We start from the raw sequence: 26969 nt of genomic DNA, 5'->3' as shown, positions 1-26969 counted from the left end.
TAACACTGAAGTACAGTCTCAACCCTCACTTTGTTCAGGTGTTTATGTATTTATTTATTATAGCAGTGCCGGGAAATCAAATCAAGTTGTCAAGAATGCTATCCAAGTACTCTGACATTGAGGCTGACCCACAAGCCCACCCTGGCCCCTCTTTAAGAGCCAAAGATATGCTTTTAACCCCCCTCTTTTACAGCTCCTACATGGTTTGCTCATGCCTTATTTTGGCATATAGCAGCTTACAGACTAAATTTCATCTGAAACTACATTCCATTTTCATATTACAGTATTATAACCTGAGGCCTAGAAATGAGCAAGCCACATTTTTTAAAACATTAGAGACTTACAAAGGAGTATGTATTTGCCAGTGAATAGGTAAAAAAGCCAACCAAACTGATAAAAGACTGTGTCTTCTGGTTGAACTAAGGATTTAATGATTGTAAAACACATTTACTTGAACAAAGATGAACAGGAACTGATTCCTGCACTGCCAGGAGCACAACGTATGGTAGAATGTATGTGATTTTTTTTTTTTTTTTGAGACAGGGTCTCACCATGTAGCTAAGGCTGGCCTCAAATTCCTATGTAGTCAAGGCTGGCCTCAGCCTTTATGTGCAGGGATTGTAGACATGCACCTCCATGCCAGGCAGCAAAATGTTTACATACAAAGTATGTAGTCAGTAACTCAAGGGGTACTGTAGACGCCCACCAGATACTGGACTGCATCCTGGTGGTTTGAGGAGTAGTAGGCAGGACTAGAGATGTTGCTGAGTTGCGCAGGATGCATCAAGTCCTGAGTTCAGTCTCCAGCACTGCATAAAGTGGCTGGAGTAGGGCATGCCTGCAATCCCAGCACTTAGGAGGCCCAAAGAGCAAAACCTCAAAGTCACCTTCAGCTATATACTGAGTCTGAGGCTAGCTGAGGCAAGTTTGAACCTGGGTGTTGGGCTGTGAAAAGCAGTCTGTGTTCCAGGTTGAGCGAGGCTTACTTCCGGAGATCCAGTAGAGAATTCTACAAGGGACAGAACAGTAAAGCCATGCTTCCCAGACATGGCTGACTCCATGAGTCCTCCAACTCCATTATCCATTATCCTGTGGCTAGACAATGCCCCCAAGCTCCCCGTATTCTGGCTGGACTCCACCCCCAGTCAACTGACCACAGACAGGTATGCCCTGACCCACAGACAGATAGCCCAGCTCACCATATAAGGGACGATTTGCCCCCTCCCCCTTCTCTCTTTTCTCTCCCTTCTCTCTTAACCTCTTACTCTTGTCTTAACCCTCTCTTCTCCCTCAATCCACGTAGCCATGGCCGGCCTCTACTTCTCTACCTTCTCTCCCTCTCTATCTCTTTTCTACAATAAAACACCTAAGACCATGAATTGCCTTTTTTTTTTTTAAGATTTACTTATTATTATATATAAGTACACTGTAGCTGTCTTCAGACACACCAGAAGAGGGCATGAGATCTCATTGCGGATGGTTGTGAGCCACCATGTGGTTGCTGGGATTTGAACTCAGGACCTTTGGAAGAGCAGTCGGTGCTCTTAACCGCTGAGCCATCTCACCAGCCCAAATTGCCTCTTTTTAACTAGACTCGTCATGTTGGCCCAGCATTTGCAACTTCGAGACCAGACCAGTGTGCACCACCACTCCTCCCCACCCCCCAATTCCTTCTCTGCTCCTCCGTGTCACTTGTGATGCCCAGGGGCTAGAACCTGTGTCCTTGGCCTCCGTGAGGCCCAGGGATACCCCCCACCCCCCGCAGCTGTCCCCCTCCGCAGACTGGGATCCATATGCCCACCTGGCGGAGTGGAGCACACAGATAGACACCTGCACCCGCCTGCCCCACGTTGAGTGCCAGAGCTCTGGTGAGGCACAGGTCTTTCTTCCCTCCCCTTTATTCCCGGGTCCCTGATGCCCAGTACTGGGCGTGCTATGCAGCACCCAACACCTGGGCTACATGAGAGCCTGTTTTTAAAAACATAAAAACTCTTAAGACAGAGAACAAGGCCACCAATATTGATGGGCAAGTTTGGGTAACAGTTGTAATCAAAATCCTCAGACAGCAGTTGATAGATATATCTTCCTAGGACCAGTTTTATACAACTTTGGGATTTTTAAATTACATTTATTTATTTATTTATTTATTTATGAATTGAGAGAAAGAGAAGAGGAGAGAGAGAGAGAGAGAGAGAGAGAGAGAGAGAGAGAGAGAGAGAGAGAGAGAGACTGTATATGTGTACCACAGTGCTCATGTAAATATCAAAAGGCAACTTGTGGAAGTTGGTTCTTTGTTCTACCATGTGTGACCTCAGATCACCAGGTTTGTGTAGCAAGCACTGTAACCTGCTGAGTCATCTAATTAGTCCAAGACAGTGGATTTTAAACTTTCATATTTGCAAACCGGCAATCTAATGAAAAAAATTATGAGTTTTGTCTTATAAAGTGTACATATTCACACAAACACTGACTTTTATATTCTAGTTTAAGAAGATATGGGCTTTCTAAAAACACCCCGGCTTCCTCCAAGTTGAAGCACTACTGTTTTAGCCTCTGCCATGAACACCTGCCACTCACTGGAAACCCCTGCATTTGTTTCTTAAGAAGAAGAAAAAAGTCTAGATTTGGAGCCTGCACTCCCAATTCCTTGAGAGACTGAGGCAGAAGACTCAATTGTGCTCAAGAACTATGTATGGGTCAACTCCAGCAACTATTGAGAAATTCCATCCCCCTAAATAGAATGGCAGAGAAGGAGAGCAAATATATAGTGGACAGCCGGCAGTAGATCAAAAAGAAAGTATACTCACCATGGTGATGAATGCCGGGTTATTTATCAAGCTAGCCATGTCAAAGCTCAACCCAGTTCCTGTCTGTAAAAGAGTTAGATCTGAGATTCATTCCAGTCACTGTGATATCAATCAATTGTGATTGACAGGGTCTGTTCCACAGAGACAACTTACAGGACTGGATACCTCTCTTAACTTCTGTTCTGCTATTTTCAGATTTGACTTATAGGAATCATTTTCAGGATCGAGATCCAGTGCCTTCTGGTAGCTTGTAACTGCCTCTTCAAACTTATTCATGGCAGTGAGGGCTAGCCTTTGGAAATAGAGCAGAATTATGCTAAAGAACAGCAGAAGTTCATATGCTCAGAGCTTATTCAGGAACTTAGCATTCTATTCTAACCCTCATTATGTTATGGTTCAGAGAGAGAGAGAGAGAGCAATCAATTCTCCCCAACTCCACAATTTTATCTATTCCATTACACACGTGTCCCACACAGATCATAAACTGAAAGTTCATACTATTTTCCTTAAGACTGACATGTAAATCAAGTAGCTTGCTTTATGAATCTCTAGGCCGAGCTAAACCAAGATTTGTGCTAGCAATCCTGTGATCACATAAATCCATGATGTCGACACCCTTTTCAAGGACTCTCATAAACCAGAAGTGTCAAACCTTTTGACCTTATAACAATACTGTCGCCTACAGATGTGTTGGGCTGCATTCCTAACTATCCTGGGACACATGCAGCCCACAGGCCTCAGGTGGAACACATCTGCATCTGAATACTACGTACTTGAAAGCATCCCACATTCTTCCCTCCTAAAATACTTGAACAATAATGAATATTAGTTTCCCAATTTTGTTTTTACTGTTTCACTTCCTATAGCTTTTTAAAATGATTGATTGAGTGAGTGATTGATTATTGGAGGAAGTGGTGCCAGGGGACACATGTGGAGACCAGAGGGCAAGTCTGTTGACTCATTCTTTTTCTTCCACTTTAACAAGGACTTTGGGGATTGAACCATAACTGTCAGGCTTACAAAACAAGTGCCTTTACCTGTTTACCCATCTCGCTGGCCCCTAGTTTCTCATCTGTTAAATTAAGAGCAGACTGTAGCTATCAGATAACTAGTCCTGAACAACATGTTAGTTGTTAGACAAAATAAGGATCTCCTGTAACTCAAATAATAGATTATCATCCCAGGCATAAGCTTGAGCATTAATAAATTTTAATATTTATCATTCCCTACCTATAATTTACTTGAAAAATACATCAGAATTAAGCAGTTATAACAATATGTATAAAAAGATAGTATTAAGTATCTTGTTTGTTCTAGAATTGTTTTTTAAAACAAATTAATACTTTCTTTTCTAGATTACCTCACAGACTTCTTATATAGAGAAAAATTAGACATTCTTATAATCCTATTAGTTTTCTATTAATCAATCTTGAAGGATCCTCAACAGAGTTCCTAATTAATCATAAATAAATATTGAAAGCCTACTATGTACCAAGTACTACTTTAAATACTCAGCACTCCACAATTTTTAAAAAAGTTCCTAAGTTTAAGAAAATCCCCTTCCACCTGAGGAGCACAGGCAACAAACTTGCATGCAGAATAGGTAGTGCTGAGGAGAATAACAGCAGTGTTTGCTCAAAAATGGCCACATGCAGAAGATGTGAATGGCAGAAAGTAATCATAGAGAAGTTGGGGGAGTACTATCAACCCAGACACAGAAGCAAACACAAAGATGCTAAGAAACATGCAGGTCTAGTATGCTTAAAGCACAGGACAAAGACACATGAGGATGGGTCACAGGAAACAAAGCAGAGAGAGCAGCTGCCTACACTGGATCACACGGAACCTCTTTATAATTCAGACTTCTTAACTACAGTTGCAATGGAATGACTATTTGAGTTATGCTTTTAGGGTTTGTGAGGCAGGTGTGAGACAGGGTGGCCTCAAAGTTGTTATGTAGCCAAGGATAATCTTGAACTCAAGATCCTCTTGCTTCTACTTCCAAAGTGCTGGGACTATAGGCATGCAACACCACACCCTGTTTATACAATGCTAGGGCTCAAATCCAGAGCTATCAGCATGCTAGGCAATCATTCTATCTATTTAGATAATCAACTCTTCTGGGTTATACTTTTGAAAGCTCACTCTGGCTTCTCTGTGGAGGATCAACATGGGTGAGGTATAGAATTGAGGCCAGCTAGGAGGTAACTAAAGCAGAGTAAGTAAGAAATGGCAATCTGGGCTAATCTTATAAGCAAGCTAGTCAACAACTGAATTCAAGATACACAGGAAAATGAGACTAGACCAGATATGCCAGCAGATTAGATAGATACAAAACAACTCCTCAGCTTTGAGCCAAAGCAATGGGTACATACATGAGTTCTGACAGAAACACGTGAAATTCAAAATGTCTATTAAATACTCAAACATAGAGATAAAAAGGAACGGAATATTTGAGTATGGAGTTCAGACATAGAACTCAAGAGTTCCAAGAGCACATGCAGTCAGTTCTCACAGAAATTAAATCCCATAAAGTCTCCATGAACACAAAACTAACAAATACAAACTAGTTTCCAGGGAAAATAACATGGTTAGGGACCTACAAAACTTGTGATTTTATGGTTCAGGCTATGAAGTTAGTTTACTCACACGGTTTCTTACAATGCCCAGTCAGTCCTGAAATACCCACAGCTCACCACATCCTCAAGTGTAGTCATCTCCATCTTACTATATTTCTTTCTATTACTTTTGCCTTATTATCACACAGGGGACAAGGTTAGTCATGATATTCACCATGAAGCCTAAACCACAGACAGCATGTATGATTCTCCCTGGCAACGCCTTGGACATTGTCTGGGTACTCACCCCATCCTTCCGTAGGCCTTGCTGTATTTTGAATCAATTGCAATGGCTTTCTCGCAGTCCTTGATTGCGTCTGTGTAGTGACTTAATTTGCTTTGAGCAGCAGCCCTGAGAGGGAGAGACATTACAATAAGGCAGCAGCCCAGGCTTTTCAGGCATGAAACTGCACGGTTCTTGCCCCAATGTTTAACATCACTCATCATAAATTTCTACGTCAAACTGTCTGATTATATAACAACTTTTAAACAGCTTAAAACATCCAGAATAAGCTCCCTCTCCCTTCCCCTTTGTTTTAGAAAATATAGATGGGTGGGTCATTACAACCCTTCTACCTATTTATTGCCTCTTGATTTGCCTGAGATGCCAACTGAAAACATGGAGACATCTGGATCGCTAGGGAGGCATAGAGGGGGCAGCAGCTAGGAATTGGTCACTTTAATAGTAAGGTTAAAACATACCAAAATGTTCCAACCTATGACAACCTCTCCCATTCCTTTACTTCTGACACAGACTAAACTTTACTCCTTCAGTCTCTCCGAGGTTGTCATCATCTCCTTCAGCAAATCTCAAATTCTGCTTCAGAAGAAGGCTGAAAAGACCAAATCCAGGCAAACAACATCTGCCTACCCAAACATCATAGTAATTAGGACCTGCTGATAATGATGCCAACTTCCAAGGGTTTACTCAGAGGAGAAAAGGGGAGGAAAAGCAGAAGCCCTAAGGTGCACACTTGGAGGCCAACAAGGAAGTATCGGCAGCCAAGAAAACACCTGCATGAGTCAGGTGTGAGGGCCAGAGCATAGAACATCTTAGGTTCTCACTACTCCACCCACCTCCCAAGGGCATGCTGTACCCTTCTACTCCTAATATGGTACCTCCCAAACTTGAGGTCCCTTCTAGTAATAAATGCAGAAAGCCCTTGGGGAAAACAGTTACAAACCCAAAAATTGACTTAGATTCCTTTTTTGGTGAACAGACAAAAGCCCATGACAAACGTCCCCCACTCTCTCCAGCCTGCTAAGCTTGCCCACAAACTGAGAAGCACTATTCAATCTCCCACTCCGTTTATTCTCTTATAGCCATGTCTGTTGTCTAAATTGCCCAAACTGTTTGTTTGTTTGTTTGTTTGTTTAACTACCCAGTCAACCTTCTATCTTCCTTGAAATCAACAGTAAATTCTTTCAGAGACCTCCTGGACTCTCTAGTACACATATGAAAACAATAAAATGAGTGAAAACGTGCGTGTGTGTGTGTGTGTGTGTGTGTGTGTGTGTGTGTGTGTGCGCGCGTGCACGCGCGCGCGCCTATGTGTGCTCGTATACAGCAGTCAGACACTGTGAGGTGTCAGTTTTCACTTTTCCACCTTGAGACAGGGTCTCCTGCAGCAGGGTAGTTGAGCCTGAACCTCTGGAGAGTCTCCTGCCTTCCCCTCTCATCCTTAGGGGCATGCTGGAATTATAGATGTTAGCACTACACAGTTCTGGGATCTGAACTCAGGGTGCTTGGGTTTTCAGGAAATGCATTTTAATCATCAGACTTGTGAAGCAAATGTTGTACCCATTGAGACAGTCCCCTAGATAGGTCTAAAATACTGTGTTCCTCACTGACCTCATCATGCCTTAAATGTTCCAATTTCCTCTGGCCATAAAAGTAAAGGTTAGGAATATCGACCTCTGTCACAGCTAATCTTGCAGTCAGTTTGACTACATCTGGAATTAACTAAAGCGGAGCATCTGGGCATACCTGTGTGGGAGTTTTCGAAGTAGAAGACCCATCCTAAATCCAGATCATTTGAAGTTGGAAGATTGACCCTAAACCTGAGCTACATCAGAAGACATGAGCCACACAAAAGGGCATGAAGGAAGGAAGCTAGCTTTTGCCTCAGTCTCCGTGGTGATTTCATCTCTTCAACCCAGGGTAAGAGCCCAGTTCTTTGGAATTACAACATAGACGGACTTCCCTGAGACTCCAGGATTAGACTGGGACTGTTGAGACACCCAGTCTGGTGGACTGAACAACTACTGGAACCCTGGACTTTCTGTCAGGAGATTGCCACTGTGGGACCACATACTTAGCACACAGCCTGTAAGCTACTCTGATAAATCACAGACAGGCAGACAAAGACAGCTGGACAGCTGGAAGGATGGATAGATGGATGGACACACAGACATACGACACACACACATACACACACAGGATTATTTTTTTTTCACTCTATCAATTCTTTTCCTTTGGAGAACTCTGATTAATACAACTATTATTGCGTCCCATCAACACTGAATATCCAAAGTAGACGGCCAAATGTTTGTTAGCTCTCCATGAACAGTGTTCTATAAAACCAATCCTATAGAGAGGCAGCTAGAAGAGACACTGATAATCCTGGACACTGAAACTGGGAATATAGATCTTCCAAATTCTTCTGTAAGAAATATCACATCACGTGTAGATTAACTCTGATTTAAAAAAATTGAAGATCAGCTTTCACAACTAATATGCACATTAATAGCTGGCATCCGTGATCTCCAGAAAGTGGGGTTTTTTTATTTTTTATTTATTTATTTTTTTGTTTTGTTTTGTTTGAGACAGGGTTTCTCCGTGTAGCCCTGACTGTCCTGGAACCCACTCTGTAGATCATGCTGGCCTCGAACTCCGAAATCCACCTGCCTCTGCCTCCTAAGTGCTGGGACAGAAAGTGGATTTTGAAATAACAAAAGACTTATGCTTTTGGCAGACATGTAGTATATGTCTTTTGCTTGTTTGTTTCTTTTTTTTGTTTTTATTAGATATTTTCTATATTTACATGTCACATGATTTTTCTTTTCCCAGTTTCCCCTCCCAGGAACAAACAAACAAACAAACAAAAACAACAAGAACAAACCCCTGTTGGCTCCCCCCTCCCCATGCTTGCCACCCCATCCTCTCCCACTTATTGGCCCTGGCATTCCCCTACACTGGGGCACAGAACCTTCACAGGGCCAAGGGCCTCTCCTCCCATTGATGATTGATTTTGCAATCCTCTACTATACACATGCTGCCAGAACAATCAGTCCTACCATGTATACTCCTTGGTTGGTGGTTGAGTCCCTAGGAGCTCTGAGGGTACTAGTTAGTTCATATTGTTGTTCATCCTAGGGGGATATGTCTTTAATCTTTAATGCCATAATGTCAGCCCTGGTAAGGCAGATTTCTGTGAGTTCCAGGACAGTCCCCTGTCTCAAATAAATAAATAAATAAATAAATAAATAAATAAATAAAGTCTGTACATGCCTTTGCCCCATTTAACCTTCTAACCTTATTATATACACTATAGCTAAACTCTGTCCTCTGTCTCAAATAAATACATAAATAAATCATGTCTGTATATGCTTTTGCCCCATTTTACATTCTAACTTTATTATGCATCTATAACTGAACCCTGTGCCATTACAGCAAGGGTGGAACGAAGCTTTCCTTGGAGAAAGCTCCATTTCTGGCCACTACCAAAAACTCACACATTGGTGAGTGTAGTTCATATTTACTAGTGTATTCTCCAGATTGTTTAAGTTGCTTGGAGAAAAACAGTTCAGACAGTGAACTGATGCCTGAAATCCTGACTGACACTTCCCGAGAAGTCTAACATGAGGGATAACACTTAACTGTGCCTGGCTCTGGCTGGAAGTAAAACCCTCCACCTGACTCCCATGCGCCTCCTGCTCTCCCTTGTACAGCCGCTCCATTCTTAATGGAACATTCTAATCCAACTGGTACTAGGCATCAAACTCAGATCCTTGCCTGTGCTAGGCAAGTGCTCTCCCACTAAGCTAATGCATCTATTGGTGACATGCAGGTACACAGACACTTTCTAAGAATAATGGATGTAGCAGTAGTGAAGTACTGTCCTTGCACTCAACAGTGCTGGAGTCCAGTGAGAGTCAGGGAGAAAGGCTAGCTAACAATCAAGCAATGATGGTTCCAGAAATGTTCACACACACTTTTCATCCCAGGAATCAGGAGGTGGAGGCAGGAGGATCAGGAAATCAAGGACAGCTTCAGCAACATAGTTCAAGGCTAGCCTAAGCTGTATAAGACTGAGAAAGGATGGGGATTTTTCTTCCTTCTTTATGTTGTTTTATATCTTCAACCACCTATAATTAAGTTATAACAAAACCTATTAACCTATTATTATAACTAAAAAATCTTACACTTTTTTTTTTGCTATGTTTTTAGCTTTGAAAAGGGTCGTTTAGTTGGCTTAACAGTTTGGTTTTGGGGGTCTCATAATTTAACTCAAGCAGATGTCAAACATGTATGTAGCCTGGGTGGCCTCACCCTAAAGATATTTTTACCTAGGTCTCTAGAGTGAGATTATAGGTGTGTGTCACCCAAGTTACACTGTTGTTTACTTATTTAGAGACAAGATCTCACTATGCATCTGTAACTGTCCTGAAACTTACAAGCAGGTCAGGTTAGCCTGAAATTCACAGAGCAACAATGTATTTTGCAAGAAATCCTTAAGTCTAGAACTAGCTAGGCTCTTTGTATCTATGACCACCTCTCCAAGTGCACTTTGAAATGGCTAGAATCATGTTTATTTCACAAGAAATAGATTCTTATAAAATGAGTCCCCAAAGGTCATACAGGAAATAAGTAGTAGAACTGAGATTCATTGATCAAGTTCAATCTCAGTGAATTGACTTTAGGAATCTGCTAGAAACATAGGAAAGCAAAATGCAAAATCACAGGCCCTCATTCTCATCCTCCTCAGAGCCAAGGCAATTAGATGGTGGTATGAGACATCTTGTTACAATGGCCTAATGATTCTGAATTTTATTTGTATGTGCAGGTACACGTGTGACTGTGTGTGTGTGTGTGTGTGTGTGTGTGTGTGTGTGTGTGTGTATGCAAGTAAGTGGAGGCCAGAGGACAAGGTACTCTTGACCTTTCTTTTTGAGACACGGTCTCTCATTGGCCGGAGCTCACCAAGAAGCCTGTGCTGACTGGCCAAGCGAGACCCTGGGCTCTACCTATCCCTGCTTCCCCAGCACTGAGAGTACAATCATGCAACGTCATACTTGGCTTTTTAAAAAATATGGGTTCTGAGGATCACGCTCTTGAGCATACATGAAAGGCCCTTTACCAACTGAGCTCTCCCCAGCTCCCAATTCTGTATTTTAAACTACATTCTCCAACATGAAATGTCACCCACTCTCCTCTATATAAATTCCTTGTCTTTCCCAACCACTTCTGACTCTTCCCAAACCACCCAAGTGGATTTCCACACCAATTCCTTTCTCCCTATTCCTTAGGTGATTCACCTTCCCATCCCAGTTGCAAAAGTCTCCAGGAGAGAAAGTAACAGACCCAGCGCTGAGGGTACACAGAAGAAAAGTGGACACCGAGTCTGTGCAGAAGCAGAAGGCATCCTGTAATGTGCCTACACTCAGTCGCTTACTATTTCATGGGCAGAGCTGTCAATGCCACAATTTACCAGCCTCACTAGCACTGGAAATGCCTTCTGTTTCTTCACTAGCTTTCTGGTCAAGCAAAACCATGTGAGCTCCTGTCAGGCACGGGACTACTACTACAGTGCACACAGGATTTGTAAGCCACAATCTCTTCCCTTCATTGTAAGAAAGAATGCAAATCCTCATCAAACATGAGGGGAAATGTGCTAACCACATGTAAGTGTTACATATATGGTATGTGCTACACACTCAAGGAATAAAAAAAAAAAAGTAAAAAAACCCAACAACAACAACAACAAAAACAGGCTTTCAAAGCAGGACTCCTGAACTGAAGAGATAAATCTGCAAGAAATGTCTTCCTTGCAACCTAACATCAACAGCAACCTTCAAAGACAGACTAAAAGGTAAATGCCAGAGACCTGCACATCTCTACAAAGTAAAGTGTAGTTCATCTTGATGCACTCAGCGTCGGGGGACATGTTAAGTAGCATTAAACTGTGAAGGAGCGGGTATGAAGAACAAGGTCCTCCCCAGGCGTCTGAGCCTCCAATTCTAAGTACACAAGTGGCTAAGAACAATGGTGGGGGTACTTGCCAAGGTTATACACATAAAGCTCGCTGAATGGATTTAGTGATTACAGTCTCCAAAAATCCCTTAAACTACCCAGGCATTTCATTCAGCATTTATGTTAAGAAGACAAATAAACCTTTCTAATTGTGTAATATTCAACACCATGCTCTACGACTGAATCCTTGGGGAAAAGAGCCTATTTAAATGAGAAAGAGAAGCATATTCATTAATTTCAGTTTAACAGTGATTAAAAGCAAGAATAAACATCACCAAAAATCTCTGAGGATTAGCAGACATAAGAGTATTGGTGAATTCTAATCTCATGAAAAATGAATTATTATTAACTTAGACTCACATTTTTCATATATTACTTCATCATCAGTAATTTACAATAATATTTATATCTTGTCATAATGTCTCATGAGTATGTGCAAACACAAGCACACACACATTTACATACACTCACACACACACAGACACATACACACTCACACACATAAACACATATAGACACACACAGATACAGGCACCACAGACACATAAACATACCTACTCACACATACTAACACACACACAAAATAAAAACTTTAAAACGTTAAAAAGTGAGATGTGTCAGCACATAAGAACAACTACTGTGCACCCTCTGAACCTGAGTATAATCACGGGAACCACACGGGAAGGAGAGAACCAGCTCCCCAAAACACTCCTTTGACCTCCCCACTCATGTGTGCACCCTCACTTTCTCACACATATTCATAGCACACATATACAATAATAATTAAAACAATGAATAAATAAATTTAGAAGAACACTAACCACAATTAGGCAACGTTTTTTAAAAAATGTCCTGCCTAGATAGGATCAGAAGTGAGGAGGACACAACATCTGTCACAAAACCCGGAGTAACTGGGACCAGTGGGACCCAGGCACGCAGGAACTCTGCCAGTGCAGTGGCACAGATTCCTTCCACTCTCTCTGGGCCAGTTCTCTGAGCAGACCTTGGGCACAAACTCAGAAGCGAGTCCCATAACACCCAGAGGAAGCTCTACTCCCAGGCACTCTAACTTGCCCAGGATCACAGGATCACAGAGACAGCTTGACTCTGAGGAGTTCTGACACAACCAGGATCACAGGAAGGACAAGCTCCAGCCAGGGCAGGTAGCACTAGAGATAGTGAGATGGCGGGAGGCAAGCATAAGAACATAAGCAACAGAAACCAAGGTTACTTGGCATCATCAGAACCCAATTCTCCCACCATAGCAAGTCCTGGACACACCATCACACTGGAAAAGCAAGATTCAGATCTAAAATCACTTATCATGATGATGATAGAGGACTTTAAGAAGAACATAAATAACTTACTTACAGAAATACAGGAAAACATGGGTAAACAGCTAGAAGCCCTTAAAGAGGAAACTCAAAAATCCTTTAAAGAACTACAGGAAAACACAATCAAACAGGTGAAGGAAATGAAGAAAACCATCCAGCACCTAAAAATGGAACTAGAAACAATAAAGAAATCACAAAGGGAGACAACCCTCCAGATAGAAAACCTAGGAAAGAGATCAGGAGTTATAAATGTAAGCACCCCCAACAGAGTACAAGAGATAGAAGAGAGAATCTCAGGGGCAGAAGACACCTTAGAAAACATTGACACAACAGTCAAAGAAAATGCAAAAAGCAAAAAGCTCCTAACCCAAAACATCCAGGAAATCCGGACACAATGAGAAGACCAAACCTAAGGATAATAGGTATAGAGGAGAGTGAAGACTCCCATGTAATGAGCTAGTAAATATCTTCAACAAAATTATAGAAGAAAACTTCCCTAACCTAAAGAAGGAGATGTCCATGAACATACAAGAAGCCTACAGAACTCCAAATAGACTGGACCAGAAAAGAAATTCCTCCCGTCACATAATAATAAAAACACCAAATGCACTAAACAAAGAAAGAATATTAAAAGCAGTAAGGAAAAAACGTCAAGTAACCTATAAAGGCAGGCCTATCAGAATTACGGCAGACTTCTCACCAGAGACTATGAAAGCTGGAAGATCCTGGGCAGATGTCATACAGACCCTAAGAGAACACAAATGCCAGCCCAGGCTACTATACCCAACAAAACTATCAATTACCATAGATGGAAAAAACAAGATATTCCATGACAAAACCAAATTTACATAATATCTTTCCCCAAATCCAACCCTAAAAAGGATAATAGATGGAAAACACCAACATAAGGAGCAAAACTACACCCTAGAAGAAGCAAAAAAGTAATCTTTCAACAAACCCACACAAACATAATTCCACCTCTAACAACAAAAATAACAGGAAGTAACAACTACTTTTTCTTAATATCTCTTAATATTAATTAAGAAAATTAGTATTACCAACATATCCTAATCGATTGAAATTCAAAAATACAAGGAATTAGAAATTTTTTGGCTGTCATCTAGTGGTCTCTCTAATTTGGTAATTGGAGAAACAGGTCCAATATTGTACAATCCATATACATTTTCTGCTTGTTTGTATGTGACAGTGTCTAGCTGTGTACCACATAATGGTCTTGAAATCATGCTTTTCCTATCTCAGCCTCTCTATTAGTAGGATTGTTTATTTTATATTTTTACACTATACTATTGTTTTCAGAACAGCTTACATATTTCAAAATTATTTATACAGCCAAAAGAAATGTAGACAATTAATTTCGGGGGGTGGCTTGTAAGAGAACAACAAAGAGTGAGACTGAATTATTTGCTTGATATTTATAACCATTGTATCAATTTTGAAGATACTCTTCAAAATTCTTTATAAGTTACTCTTTCTCTAAGATGAATGCTTTTCCAAATTATCACAGCCAATGAACCAGATTCTTACCCTCACCTAATGTCTGTGCCACCCTCCATGCAGAACCATTGTTTATGGAAAAGGTTGGTGAGTGACTTCATGGATAGACCATCTTAATACACACATCATTTCTTAAATGAATGTAACCTGTTCCCTATGGGCTGAGAATGAAGACAATCACTCAAGTCAAATATCTCTGACCACAGCAGGAAATCTGTATCCAAAATCATGCCTACAATTGGCACAGCAGAACTGTCAACTCTTAGCATAGCTACTAGGGAGGTAAAATCCTTTGGTGATGGGAGAGTCATTGAAGTACAGCCATATTACAATGAACTCCAATGTCTAGAAATTGTTCTTATTTTGAACTTGTACCACAATAAGAGCCAAGATTTTAAGTTCTACTAAAAACAAAACAAAACAAACAAACAAACAAAATTTTTTTATCTATTTATGTTCATGTTAAAAAAAAAACTGGTAGTGATATTATTTTAAAGTATACAGTTAATATGTTTAGAGTTATTTAAAATTTATATTGAGAAAAATGTATGTATTTTCAGTATTGCTGTAGCATCTACATAAGACTATTCAATTGATTGTTGGTTTATAGCAAACAACTTTTATAATACTCATTTTTATTGTAACAATATTTTATAAATTTTAAAGAATATGACAAAATAAAAAAACGAAAGGTACTGCAGGTTGAAGGGGGGTCTCTGGGTGGAGTTGGAGTACAAAAGGGAAAGAAGAAACTGATGTTAAGTCTATTTACTTAAAATATGTTTTTAAATGTTAACAAATTCATATAAATTGAAATTATGTATCCTTTCTCATCATAATGCAATAAACAAATCAATAAAAAAAGAAAAAATGTCCTGCCTTACTAGCCATTAGACATAAAATATGATAATTGATATGAAAATGTGATTAAAGTGGTGATAATTAATAATGAGAGACCTAAAAAGCATTTATTAAAAGCATGTCAAATATAGATACATCTATTCCTAGGACTGTGAAGAAAAGAAGTTGGAACAATTTTGCAGTTAGTCTCAATTTTTAAAATGTTTATAAGTGGTAAATCAACTAAATGCATTTTTACAGATAGATCTAAAGTCCAGGAAAAAACACTATTAGAAATGCAGATGTTCACAGAGTCTAGATGGCACTGGAAAAAAATGGGGACAATCTTAACATACACAGCAAATAAAAGGTTAAACAAAAGATGTCTATCTGCTTATTCAAAAAGAACACTTAATGTTTGTTTGTTTGTTTGTTTGTTTGTTATAGGCACCAGAAATACAAATGAGAGTAACAAAGTAACAATAACTATTTAAATAATGCTTGTGAAGACTTTCAAAAACTTAGGACATGGGTGCTGTAGAGATGGCTCACTGGTTAAGAGCACTCTCTCTGCTCTTCCACTGAGTTCAAATCCCAGCAACCACATGGTGGCTCACAACCATCTATAATGGGATCTGATGCCCTCTTCTGGCATGTAGGTGTACATGCAGACAGAGCACTCATATATAAAATAAAATCTTAAACAAACAAAACCTTAGGACATGTTAGGTCAGGTGGTGCAGTTGCTAGGGTGTTTGTCCAGTAGGCACTAAACCCTGGGTTTAATTTGCAGCACCTCATAAGCCAGGTGCAGTGGCTCCAGAACTCCAAAAGTTGAGGTAGAAGGACCAGAGCTTAGGGCTAGCACCATCTATACAGGAATTCCTATCCTAATCTGAGATACATGAGACTCCATCTCCAAAAGAGAGGGAGGGAGAGAGGGAGGGAAGGATGGAGGAAGAGAGAGAGAGACAGAGACAGAGACAGAGAGACAGAGACAGAGAGACAGAGACAGAGAGAGGATACCTAGGATGGCCACACCTACTCAGAGGAAAACGGGAGGGTGGATGAGGGGAGGATTGTGGAAGGGGTGTGGGGGCAGTGAGTGGGATGTAAAATAAATAAGTAAAAAAATTAAATTAAGGAGGCTGGTGAGATAGCTCAGCGGTTAAGAGCACTGACTCCTCTTCCGGAGGTCATGAGTTCAAATCCCAGCAACCACATGGTGGCTCACAACCATCCATAATGAGAAACAAACAAACAAACAAACAAAAAACCTATGGGCCAGATGGGGCCGGGCAAGAGGAAGAAGGGAAGGAGAAAAAAATTAAATTAAATTAAATTAAAAAAAAAATGGTGGCCTCTGAATGAAGCCCATGGCTTTATTCTTTTCTTTTTCTCCTTCAGCTTATTTTTCTGTACTTTCAAATTTCTCTCAACAAACACATTTGACATCTGCCTTTCAGAGCTATGAATCCCAGCCTTTCAGGACAAACAGGATGACACAGAGCTGCTTTACCTGTTGCAATAATAAACCGCATTGTTGGGGTCCAGTTCTATTGCCTGCGTGTAGCAGTCCACTGCCGCAGCATAATTTTCTTCTTTCATGTGGTTATTGCCTGTAATCAGATCGGGGACAGGCACAGTAAGCAGAGCATGAAAGAGTTCAGCCACAGAAACTACAATAACACGGAGAAGGCCACACACAGTGTTTTTCAATCACAAAATTGAACCGGGATCAATTTCATCTCATACCACAGAGACGTTGCTCTTAGTCACAGAGACTGGTGATTGAATCACTTTGACAATATGGAGTCATGGGAATTAATATCTGCATCACATAATAAAGCACGGCCGTGGCTATGTCATAGATACGTATTCTCTCCCTGTTCACTTCCTCACTTCCATTTAGAGCTGACGGTATTCCTCCCCTTTCCCTAGTTATCACCCAGAGCTGGACCTGACCTCCCCCGCTTCCCTTCAACACACGCACTTCTGGGCAGCCATGCTAGGAAGGATGCTAGAAGTAACCGACCAAACCGACTCTGCTAATGTCTTTGGCAGGAAGCATCCTTTTTAAAGGATGTAGAAGCCTTTTAAGGGGGTTGTAGGAGATTAATTTCTAGAGAGAAAGGATTTCAGATGCCATACTAGCCTACTGAGCATTGATTTTCAGGAAGATCAGCTGCGAATACAGCTGGCAGTAATTTAATGAGTAAAATGAGGGATTCCTCTGCTACCGCATCGCATTGCATGAAGGGGTGCAGTGTCCAGTGTGCTGGTCGGAACCGCCAGATAAAAATGGAAACGCTACATCTGAGAAGGGGATGAGGGACGCATGTCTCGGGGCCTCTGCGATTCCTCTGCTCTCTGTTCATGTTTTGTTTGTTACCTGCTTAATAGGAAAGTGGGAGACAAGCCTGCAGAGAGCAGGGGCTGGAAGAGTGAAAGAAAGGCAAGTGGTTAAGCTTCCAGGGTAAGCCAAAGCGACTGCACGTGAGGATTCAAGTAAGTGCTAATGGGTAAAAATGGTTAACAACTGATTTGGCCGTAAGATCTGTGAATGTTATAAACCAATGGACTGTGCATAGTAAAAGAGCAACTTTGTTGTTGTTGTTGTTGCTGCTGCTGCTGCTGTGGGACCTTGTTCTTTTGGGTAGCATTTTACCATCATCAGCAGTAAAACTTTCTTGGGTCTTTCCTATAAACCACCTTAAATGTGTAGGGGTGTGTGTGTGTGTGTGTGTGTGTGTGTGTGTACAAATATATGCAAGTACTATAACCTAAGTTAATAATTACAAAGCTTCCATCTATAAGATAGTCAATATGCAGATTCTAGATACAAATGAAATCTGTGGATACAACACAGCAATAAAGCATTGGTATAGCACTTTATAATAGTATTGCTATTCTCCCACAAAACTCTCTCCTTCCTCTCTCATAGCCCCATCAGGAGACTGCAGCTGGCAGCCCTTGCTGCTTCCTTCTGCTCCTCAGAAGCGCATGAGACATCTGAAAGCCATGCTCCAGGAGGGTCCTAGCTACCAAGTGGCCTTGATTAACGCCTCCAGCCGGGAATGATCCAACACTTGACAACCTACCATGACCATTTGTTTTTGCACAAGTAGCAAAATCTAGACAGAACAAACATCATTTAGACTTTGCCCATAGCATGTCTGACGTATGACACGTCTCAGTGAACTGAAGACCAAAAGCTTTTGCTAAAGGAGAAAGCCAGGGTGACCCAGTCTCCCCGGCTGTTGTGTTCAAGGAGTCTCCTGCTGCCCCTCTCTCTAACCCACACCCTCCTAACACTCATTATGTCAAAACAAAACCAAACAAAAAGCTCCTCAGGGATTACCATTTCCCAAGGCTGCCATGCAAAGTAAGTAGCATACAGGACAAAAATAACACTTCAATGTGCCTTTTACTGAGCACTACTACTTGAGCTAAACCAGCAGCTGCCATGCAAGGCAGTGGAGACCATACAGCATCACTGAAGTGTCCACACGATGCAAAGCCCAAGTGGGAGAAGAACTTCCAAAGAAGCTGCTCCAATTACAAAGCACACGTGAACACTTTGCATCTGGATGGCTGAAATATAAACGCTCTGCAACACAGCGCAAGCGGCAATGAGTAGTGGGTGTTGCTTTTTATTTCACATGTAAATTATGAGGTCATGGCACTTTAAGATTTCTAGGCACTCTGACAAGATCATTTTTAGAAGAAACAAAATTGAAAACAGAGACTAATCTACTTTATAATGTAATCCAAAAATAAGACTGAAGGACAAGGATGTAATGAAATATAATACAATAAACAAGACAGATGCCATATGCATGCATTAATAAACTTCAAAATCCTTTAAAAACATTAATTTTATATGTCAGTTAAAATAGCACTTAAAATTAATCACCTCTTTTGGTTAAAAATAAAGGAGAATTGAGTCAAGTAGCAAATGCAGTTGTACATAGCTCATAGGTATTTATTCAGTGAGGCTTACTAGATACTGGCTAGTCTTGACAGCCTCGGTATTGACAAGGCATTCTGTGTCACCAGGCCTCTTACCCATCACATTCACATCAGCTCCAGAAAAGCCACAGGGATGAGGACAGTGCAGTCCTGACAGTGCAAACTATCATACTGCCACCTTAGAGTTGTCATCTCCAGAGCTGAAGAAAGCAACCTCCACGGGCGGGCGGTATTTACCTTCATCCTTCAGCTGATCGGCCTTTCCCACATCCTCAGGCACCGAGTTTGAAAGCGGCCGTATGTCATTCTGAAATGGAATCAGGTTGTGCTTCCTTTTAGCTACATGAAAAGGCATCCCAAATCTATAAATAGTAATAAACTACACACATTTTAGTAACTCATCTGTAATTCAATCTCACTAAATGTAACACCTGAGCAGTGCTAACAAGAAATCGGATAAAGGCCTCTTGTGTACTTGGATTAGAAATATTATTTGTTGAACTTTTCGAGATAATGACAGGTGCCTGAGAACCAACTCTTTTTTTCCAGTGCTGGGCATCCAACTTAGGACCTCGGAAATGCTGGCCAGGGATCTGCTGGCTGCTGGGCTGGAGTAACAGAGTGATGGCTTTGCACTTTTCACTTTACCTCAGGCCAGGGTCTTTCCCACTAAGACACCTCTGAACCTACTTGATAGCCCAGGCAGGCATCAAACTTGTGATCCTCCTGCCTTGGAGATGGAATTACAGATCCAGCTTTCTTTGCCCATAGCCAGAAATCCCATCCCATGAATGAAATGTGGAATTAATATACAAAGAGCATGAAAAGAAGTAGGAACTTCTGGAGCAGTGTGTTTATTATCCTCAAACATGTATCTTGATACTATTTATCAATAAAAAGAGCATCTATAATGTAATCACGTAAAGGCACACAACAATGCATGTGCACGCATGCACGCGTGCACACACACACACTCACATACTGATCAACACACTAAAGCTGGGAAGGTGTACTCTAAAAGTTAACAATAGTTATATTTAGAAATAAAACTTTTAGCCTCTCCTTACATCCTTCTGTATTTCCCAGTGTTTTAAACAATAGTCAAACAGAAAATAATAGGTGAGATGAACAACAGCATGAAATTTTGTACCAGCACCTACTACCACCTCAAACCTCCTAGGCATAAGTTTCAAACCAAAGGTGCCTCTAAATAAACTGAATTCTGGTGTGCTCTGAGTGACAATGGGAACATCTTTATCTTTCCATTTATGGAAGACCTTGTAAAAACCATATTGTTTTTAACTTTACTCTGAAGTTCAGTCAACAATACTGAAAAAAAAAAAAGAGTAACTTGTAGCTTTTGTGCCAACATACTGCATTTAAAATACATGGTAATCTCTCATCTGAACTAAGGTTTCGAGGAAAGTGATAAATGGAACATGGAAAAGTACTTTGCTAATTAGAAAGAAATACCCACTAGTATAAAATGACTGACAGGATGACAGAAAGGCTTTTCTTTGGAGCACAAGGTATTAAGACACAGAAACAGAGAGGAACACTCACACTCCATCACTTGCACTTGTGGAACCACATTGTGGTTCCAAGACATGGTCCCTGCTGCTCTATAGAATCTGCTCTCCATCTTCCATCCATTTCACGGCTTCCAGCAAACCCACACAGTTTATTAATTTTGAAAAATGAATCTTTTGGGTCCAAAAAAAATGGCATACTGAAAATTTGCTTATAATTTATTTTCTTTTCCAACCCCTTAACTTTTAAGATGAAACCATCAGAGTTTTACACTGAAGAATGATTCCTCATACTGACTAAGCCTGAGCAGCAAAAATGTGTTGGCAAGGGTTATATACTTTAAATAAAGGGAATGAGTCCATTTCACATATGTATAAACTAAAGTACGGGGACAGAAAGAAACAAGCAGAATTCTAAAGTTAAAGTCATTAGTACCACATTCAAGTGCATTTGATGAGACAAACTAATCCTAACGATGTCAAGGCTGCCTCAAGCACACTTTAGACTTTCTCTGCTGTTGTGTTAACATGATGAGGAGAAGCACAGCCCGCAGACCCACACAGGGGTAGACTTGTGTTCTCAGGGATGATGCTACCACATTTTTTTTTTAAGATTTATTTATTTATTTTATTTATGTGAGCACACTGTAGCTGTCTTCAGACACACCAGAAGAGGGCATCAGATCCCATTACAGATGGTTCTGAGCCACCATGTGGTTGCTGGGAATTGAACTCAGGACCTCTGGAAGAGCAGCCAGTGCTCTTAACCGCTGAGCCATGCCCAAAGTTACCATGATTAACACCCTGAAGAAGTAACAGGGAGTCAGACTCAACCAATTTACATTGTAAAATAGTATACAACAAATATCTCACAATTAAGCACAATGGGAGGGCTACAGAAACAGAGCTTTGGTCAAATAGAGTGTAAAAGTCAACTGGAGGTTCCTGGAAGACAGTAACAATGGTCATCACCTGTGACACCTTCAGTCCCAAGTCACTGGAGAAACGTGCTGTCAGACAAAGAACCCCTTAGGAACCTGAGCATAAAGATCTGCTTCGGCCATGGTCTTATTTGGTGACCGAAGCAGGGTGTCTCAGGAAGCCTCAATCTCAGACACAATGAAAAAGACAAGGAGTCCATCTTAATCAGAGCACGAAGAAGACAAAAGGAAGCACTCCCAGCATCTTGTCATGTGAGCTCATCTCTTCTAAGACTAAAACCACCCAAGGCCATCTTCACTGCAAGTACTCTAAGAGTCTCCTCCCGGCAAGTTCCAGAAACAGAGGGGAGGGGCTGCGGCTAAATGTGTGGTCAGCAGCGCCCACCTGAAGCCAAGCTAACACCTGTAACAGCATCATTCCCAAACTCTTCATTATGCAAAGCTCAACGACAACACTAGAACAACAGCAGCCAGAGTGGGCACTGGGAACACAACCCGGGGCTTCTGAACAAGCAGTAATCTCTCCAGCACCATAGATCTTGAAAATTTAAAAATAAACTACAAAATACATAGGCAAGGTGAGGGTGTGAGAACAGCTACTAATATGACCATCTAAAGCACATTAAGTGAAGTATAGCTTAGTTCCTAAATGATACCCATAACACCTATTTCTCTTCCGCCCAGGCTAGCTGTAGACCTAGCTCCTGAACTAGTAAGAGCCCAAGATAAAATTGTGTCATACTTGCATCAAATACTAATGAGGAAAAAATGCCCACAGACCTTACAGACGGAGTTTGTGAACATTTCTGTCAAAGGCTGTGAAACTGCCAGATGTGTATCTTCTGGACTGATCTTAAAAACGGTCTCCAAACACTGGATTGCAACTAGAAATAAAACAAGGGCAGTGAGGATTAGCAACTTTACAAAGGAGCCTCCTGGTTTTTCTTATAGAAATGTAATCTGTGGTAAATTAGTGTTTATGGTCAAAGAACATAAGGAAAACTAATTGGTCCAGCTGCAGAAAGATTTCTGTTTATAGATGAGCTACTGCAGAAAGACAGTAATCTCTTATCTCTCACTAAAATGTGTTAGCCAGAATATAATTTCTGAAGATACACAGTACATTATATTCTTGTTGAAAGTTACCAGAAAGAAGAAAGTATCATTAACTTCTTATATTCCAATACTAATATCTAATTAACCACCAGTGCATTAAACAACCCAAATGTTATACATCTTTTATATGTGAAAAACAAGATTTCAACTTGATGAAAATTAGTAATATTTGACCTGAAGTAGATGCTAAATATTAATCCTGGCATAGTAACATGAAAATAGCTCTGTTTTAATATTCAGCCACATATTCAAATTTGCTGTGAGCCTACTGTGTGTAAAGTTCTGATCCAAGATGATAGAGGGGCAGCAATAAACATAACAGGCAAAACCAATCACTGTCCATATTATAAAGCAAAATATATAGCATGCTCAGTGATGACAGTTGCTTCATCTATTTTTGGTGGAGGACAGAGTAACTGGTTGGTACAGCAAGGGTGCAAGGCACAGACTGATGCAAAGACACGGACGGAGATTATGTAAGAATCAAAGACAGCAGATCACAAGGCAGCTTCAATGACATTTTTAAAGACGGGGACTCTGTGCTACTGGGAAATGGAGGGCTTTCAAGGATTTAGTGAAGGAAAATAACTGTCTGTGTTTAGAGCTAAATGACCGGAGGGAATGCTGAGAACAGGCTAGAGAGGGAAGCGGGAAACCACGCGGGCTCCCACCAGATGATACACACGACTGAGGTGCCCAGATAAGAACCAGCCCTACCTCTGCCCTCCCATCACTACCGAATACATTCATGTACATTCTGGGAGATTTTTAAAAGATACCTCATGTACTAATTGTAGTCTTGAGGAAAGTATCCTTGTCATAAAATAAATGCTCTCACTCTCAGCAGCCACAGAAAAATTCTCCTTAGAAAGGGTCTGCATATGCAGAAAGCACCAAGTTCTCAGTGAAAGGAGGAAAGGTAGCTTTCAGGGAGAAAATAATCTGTTCCCCTATACCTCCTTCTATCCCTGTCTGTGTTTTGATATTTTGGCCTCCTCAGTAGCTAGAACTATAAGAATGTGGCCTTCTCCTTTTCTATTTCTACCAAACAGATGAAGCTGCATTTAAAATACTGGACTGCGTGTAAAGGTCCTCTCCTGCCATGGCACTTACAAAAAATACAATAATACAAAATGCACATGTATTGGTTAACTCTTGCACCCTCCCACCTGGACCCAGGCTGTCATTCTTGGTAGTTTACTGGGTTCTATTACTGGAACAATCACTCTTGATGGTCTGCATGCATGTGTCTCATGTTAGGTACCTCCTTGAGGACCAGGCCTATTCTCCTATTTGTCTTTCACTTTACCAGAGTCTGGCAAGTAGTGAATGGTCAACAAATAGGATCTGTTGGCTTCTTCATCTACAGTCAAAAATCAAACAAGGAAATGTAAAAGGATCAGATCCAGGGTCCATTTCTCCTGCCTGCCAAAACCTAAACAGCCAAACCAAACATAAGTTCACAGACACAAAAAGAGATCAAGAGAACCAAAACAAGTCATTAACCAAAAAAACCAGACCCCAGAACTTCCAAGCTAGAGAAACAGGATGGATTCACTTCACAAATGTTCTATGGGAAAAGGCTGATGTATTCTGCCCAGTAGACTTAGAAGCCAAGATACAGATCAACTAAGTGCAAGTCCAGGACTATGGAACTCAATCCAACAAATACATATATGTAACACCTATCACATGTAGGGCCCCTTTTCTAGATACTTGCTATACCAGTGAACAGCTTAACCTCTTGGAGAAGGGATTGAGATGAGAACCATAATATAGGGGCCAGGAGGCTAGGGAGGGCGGGAGCTGAACGGGAATGCAAACTGAAGACTGAACTTAAGAGTTCAGGGCAGGCCTCTTTGACAAAGGAATCTGGCAATGGCTTGGAGGAAATGGATGTGTTATCACTGCAGCAGGTAGGGATGAGGAGAGGCTATTCCAGGCCAAGGAAACAGCAGTGCTTACGCCTTTAGGCACAAGGATCTGGTGCCTTCCCAGTAAGGAAGATAATTTGGCTGACACGAAATGAAAAACAGTAGGTGGACAATATGTCCAAATTATATAGATTCTCTATACAATGACTAAGTAACATAAGGAGTCCTGGCAAGATTCTGCATAAGAAGAACAGAATCTGCCATAGCCTTAAGAGAGATGTTTGCGTGTGGATAGTCCAAGAAGCCAGGGCAGGTGAAGAAAGACCGGTTTGCGGTTGTCACAGTAGAACAAGCACCAACCAGTTTCAACCAGGGGAGATACCAGTGGAAGTGGTAAAAAGGTGGTTAGACTCAAAATGCATTTTACGGTTTTGTTTGCTTGTTTTTGCAGCGCTGGGAACTTGTAGATATGCCAGGGCACACCAGGCAAGCATTCGATGACTGAGCTGTACTCCCCAACCTCTGACTCAAGGTGCATTTTGAAAGTTTAGATTTTTAGACCTGGTGTGGTGGTGTACACCTTTATTTCCAGCACTGAAGATGCAGAAGCAGGTAGACATCTATGAGTCCAAAGCTAACCTAGTCCATATAGAGGATTCCAGCCAGAGATACACAAGGAGACCTTGAGAAAGAAAGACAGACTGACTGTTGAAGGCACAGACAACAAGATTTATTAACAGTTAGATTTGGAGTAGGAGAAAAACAAGACCCTGGAACAATGCCCAAGTTTTTGGCCTAAGCTCAGGAAAGCCTGGAGCTGCTCTCTCTAAGACAGGGGAGTTGTGGGTAGAACAGACTTTAGGTGGGCAGACTGCAAGTTCAGTTTTGGCAATGTTAATCTTGAGAAGTGTACTAGACACGCAAGTAGAGCTGTGTGATCGGCAGCTGGATATAGAAGAAAGGGCTTCACTGGGGGTACAGACAAGCATATAAATATGCTGAGAACTATCAGCATATAAATTTGGAGTCAGGCAAATAAACTAAAATTTCTCAGCAAAGAAATGACTGTAGATAATGGCAAAAACAGGCGGACAGACAGACAGACAAACAGCCCAAGTGGTTGACTCTGAGTGTGATAGGTCAAGAAAAAAAAAAGACATTCAGACAAGGAGAGAAAGAGATGGGATGAGAAGATAAGCAAGGGGTTAGGAGGTGTTCTAGAAGAAAAATACATAAGAACAGAATGAGGGCCATCGCTGCTGTATATGCCTTTTATCCCAGCACTGGGGAGACAGAAGCAGGTGGATCTCTAAGTTTGAGAGCAGCCTGATCTACAGAGCAAGTTCCAGGGCAGCCAGGAACTTAAAAAAAGAAACCCTGTCTTAAAAAAAAGTCAGATAAGGAATAAGAACTGTTTAACTAGACACAGAAATCACTAATACCTTCAAAAAGAGTAGAAAGGATGTCGATAAAGGATTAAATTTTTTTAATTAAAAACTAAGAAAATTATAGAAATAAGTATAGATAACTTTCAAATAGTTTTGTTACAAAGGGACACAAAAAACAGGTAAGGGGGATTGAGCAGAACCACAAGAATATCCATTTTTAAATTTTTTATTGTATTTTATGTGTATGTATATATCCATTTTAAATTTTTTATTATATTTTATGTGTATGTATATATCCATTTTAAACTTTTTTTATTGTATTTTATATGTATGTATATATCTCTGCACAGCACATGGTACCTTCAGAGGTCAGAAGAGAATATTGGATCCCCCACAGCTAGAGTTAAACACAGCTGTGAGCCACCATGTGGGTGAGGGAATTGAACTCGGGTCCTCTGGAAGAACAGCCAGCATGCTAAATCACTGAGCCAACTCTCTAGGCCCCCTCTAGCAATTATTTTCTTTTATGTATGCTTGTGTGTAAAAAATACCAATTGTGAATGCAGTGCCCGCAGAGACCAGAAGAGGGCACCAGATCTCCCTGAAGCTATTGGTGAGCGTGAACCATTTTCAACAGGACCTAAGTCCTCTAAGAAGAACAGCAAGTGCTCTGAGCCATCTCTCCTGCTTTGTTCATTTCTTCTGTTATTGTTGTGTTTGTTTGTTTTCAAGACAGAGTTTCTCTGTATAGCCCTGGCTGTCCTGGAACTCACTCTGTAGAC

General features: G+C 41.0%; 1 protein-coding gene across 4 annotated transcripts in view; it reads right to left on the bottom strand.

The window, feature by feature from the left end:
- Nucleotides 1–26969, bottom strand: part of Sgtb (small glutamine rich tetratricopeptide repeat containing beta) — a 39768-nt gene that overhangs the window by 8541 nt on the left and 4258 nt on the right. For 3 of the 4 annotated variants that reach the window (XM_031360143.1, XM_031360144.1, XM_031360146.1), the window contains exons 3-8: nucleotides 22590–22693; nucleotides 19577–19646; nucleotides 16887–16986; nucleotides 5673–5777; nucleotides 2961–3099; nucleotides 2808–2870 (exon numbers count right to left, since the gene is read on the bottom strand). In XM_031360143.1, the coding sequence (XP_031216003.1) occupies nucleotides 2808–2870; nucleotides 2961–3099; nucleotides 5673–5777; nucleotides 16887–16986; nucleotides 19577–19646; nucleotides 22590–22693 (581 nt within the window). The remainder of the gene's footprint in view (nucleotides 1–2807; nucleotides 2871–2960; nucleotides 3100–5672; nucleotides 5778–16886; nucleotides 16987–19576; nucleotides 19647–22589; nucleotides 22694–26969) is intronic. The other variant, XM_031360145.1, reaches the window with a different exon arrangement.

Source organism: Mastomys coucha, unplaced genomic scaffold (assembly GCF_008632895.1).
Source record: "Mastomys coucha isolate ucsf_1 unplaced genomic scaffold, UCSF_Mcou_1 pScaffold8, whole genome shotgun sequence".
Lineage (NCBI taxonomy): Eukaryota > Metazoa > Chordata > Mammalia > Rodentia > Muridae > Mastomys > Mastomys coucha.
Note: the sequence above shows the minus strand (reverse complement) of the source record. Positions and strands in the feature narration are given on the sequence as shown.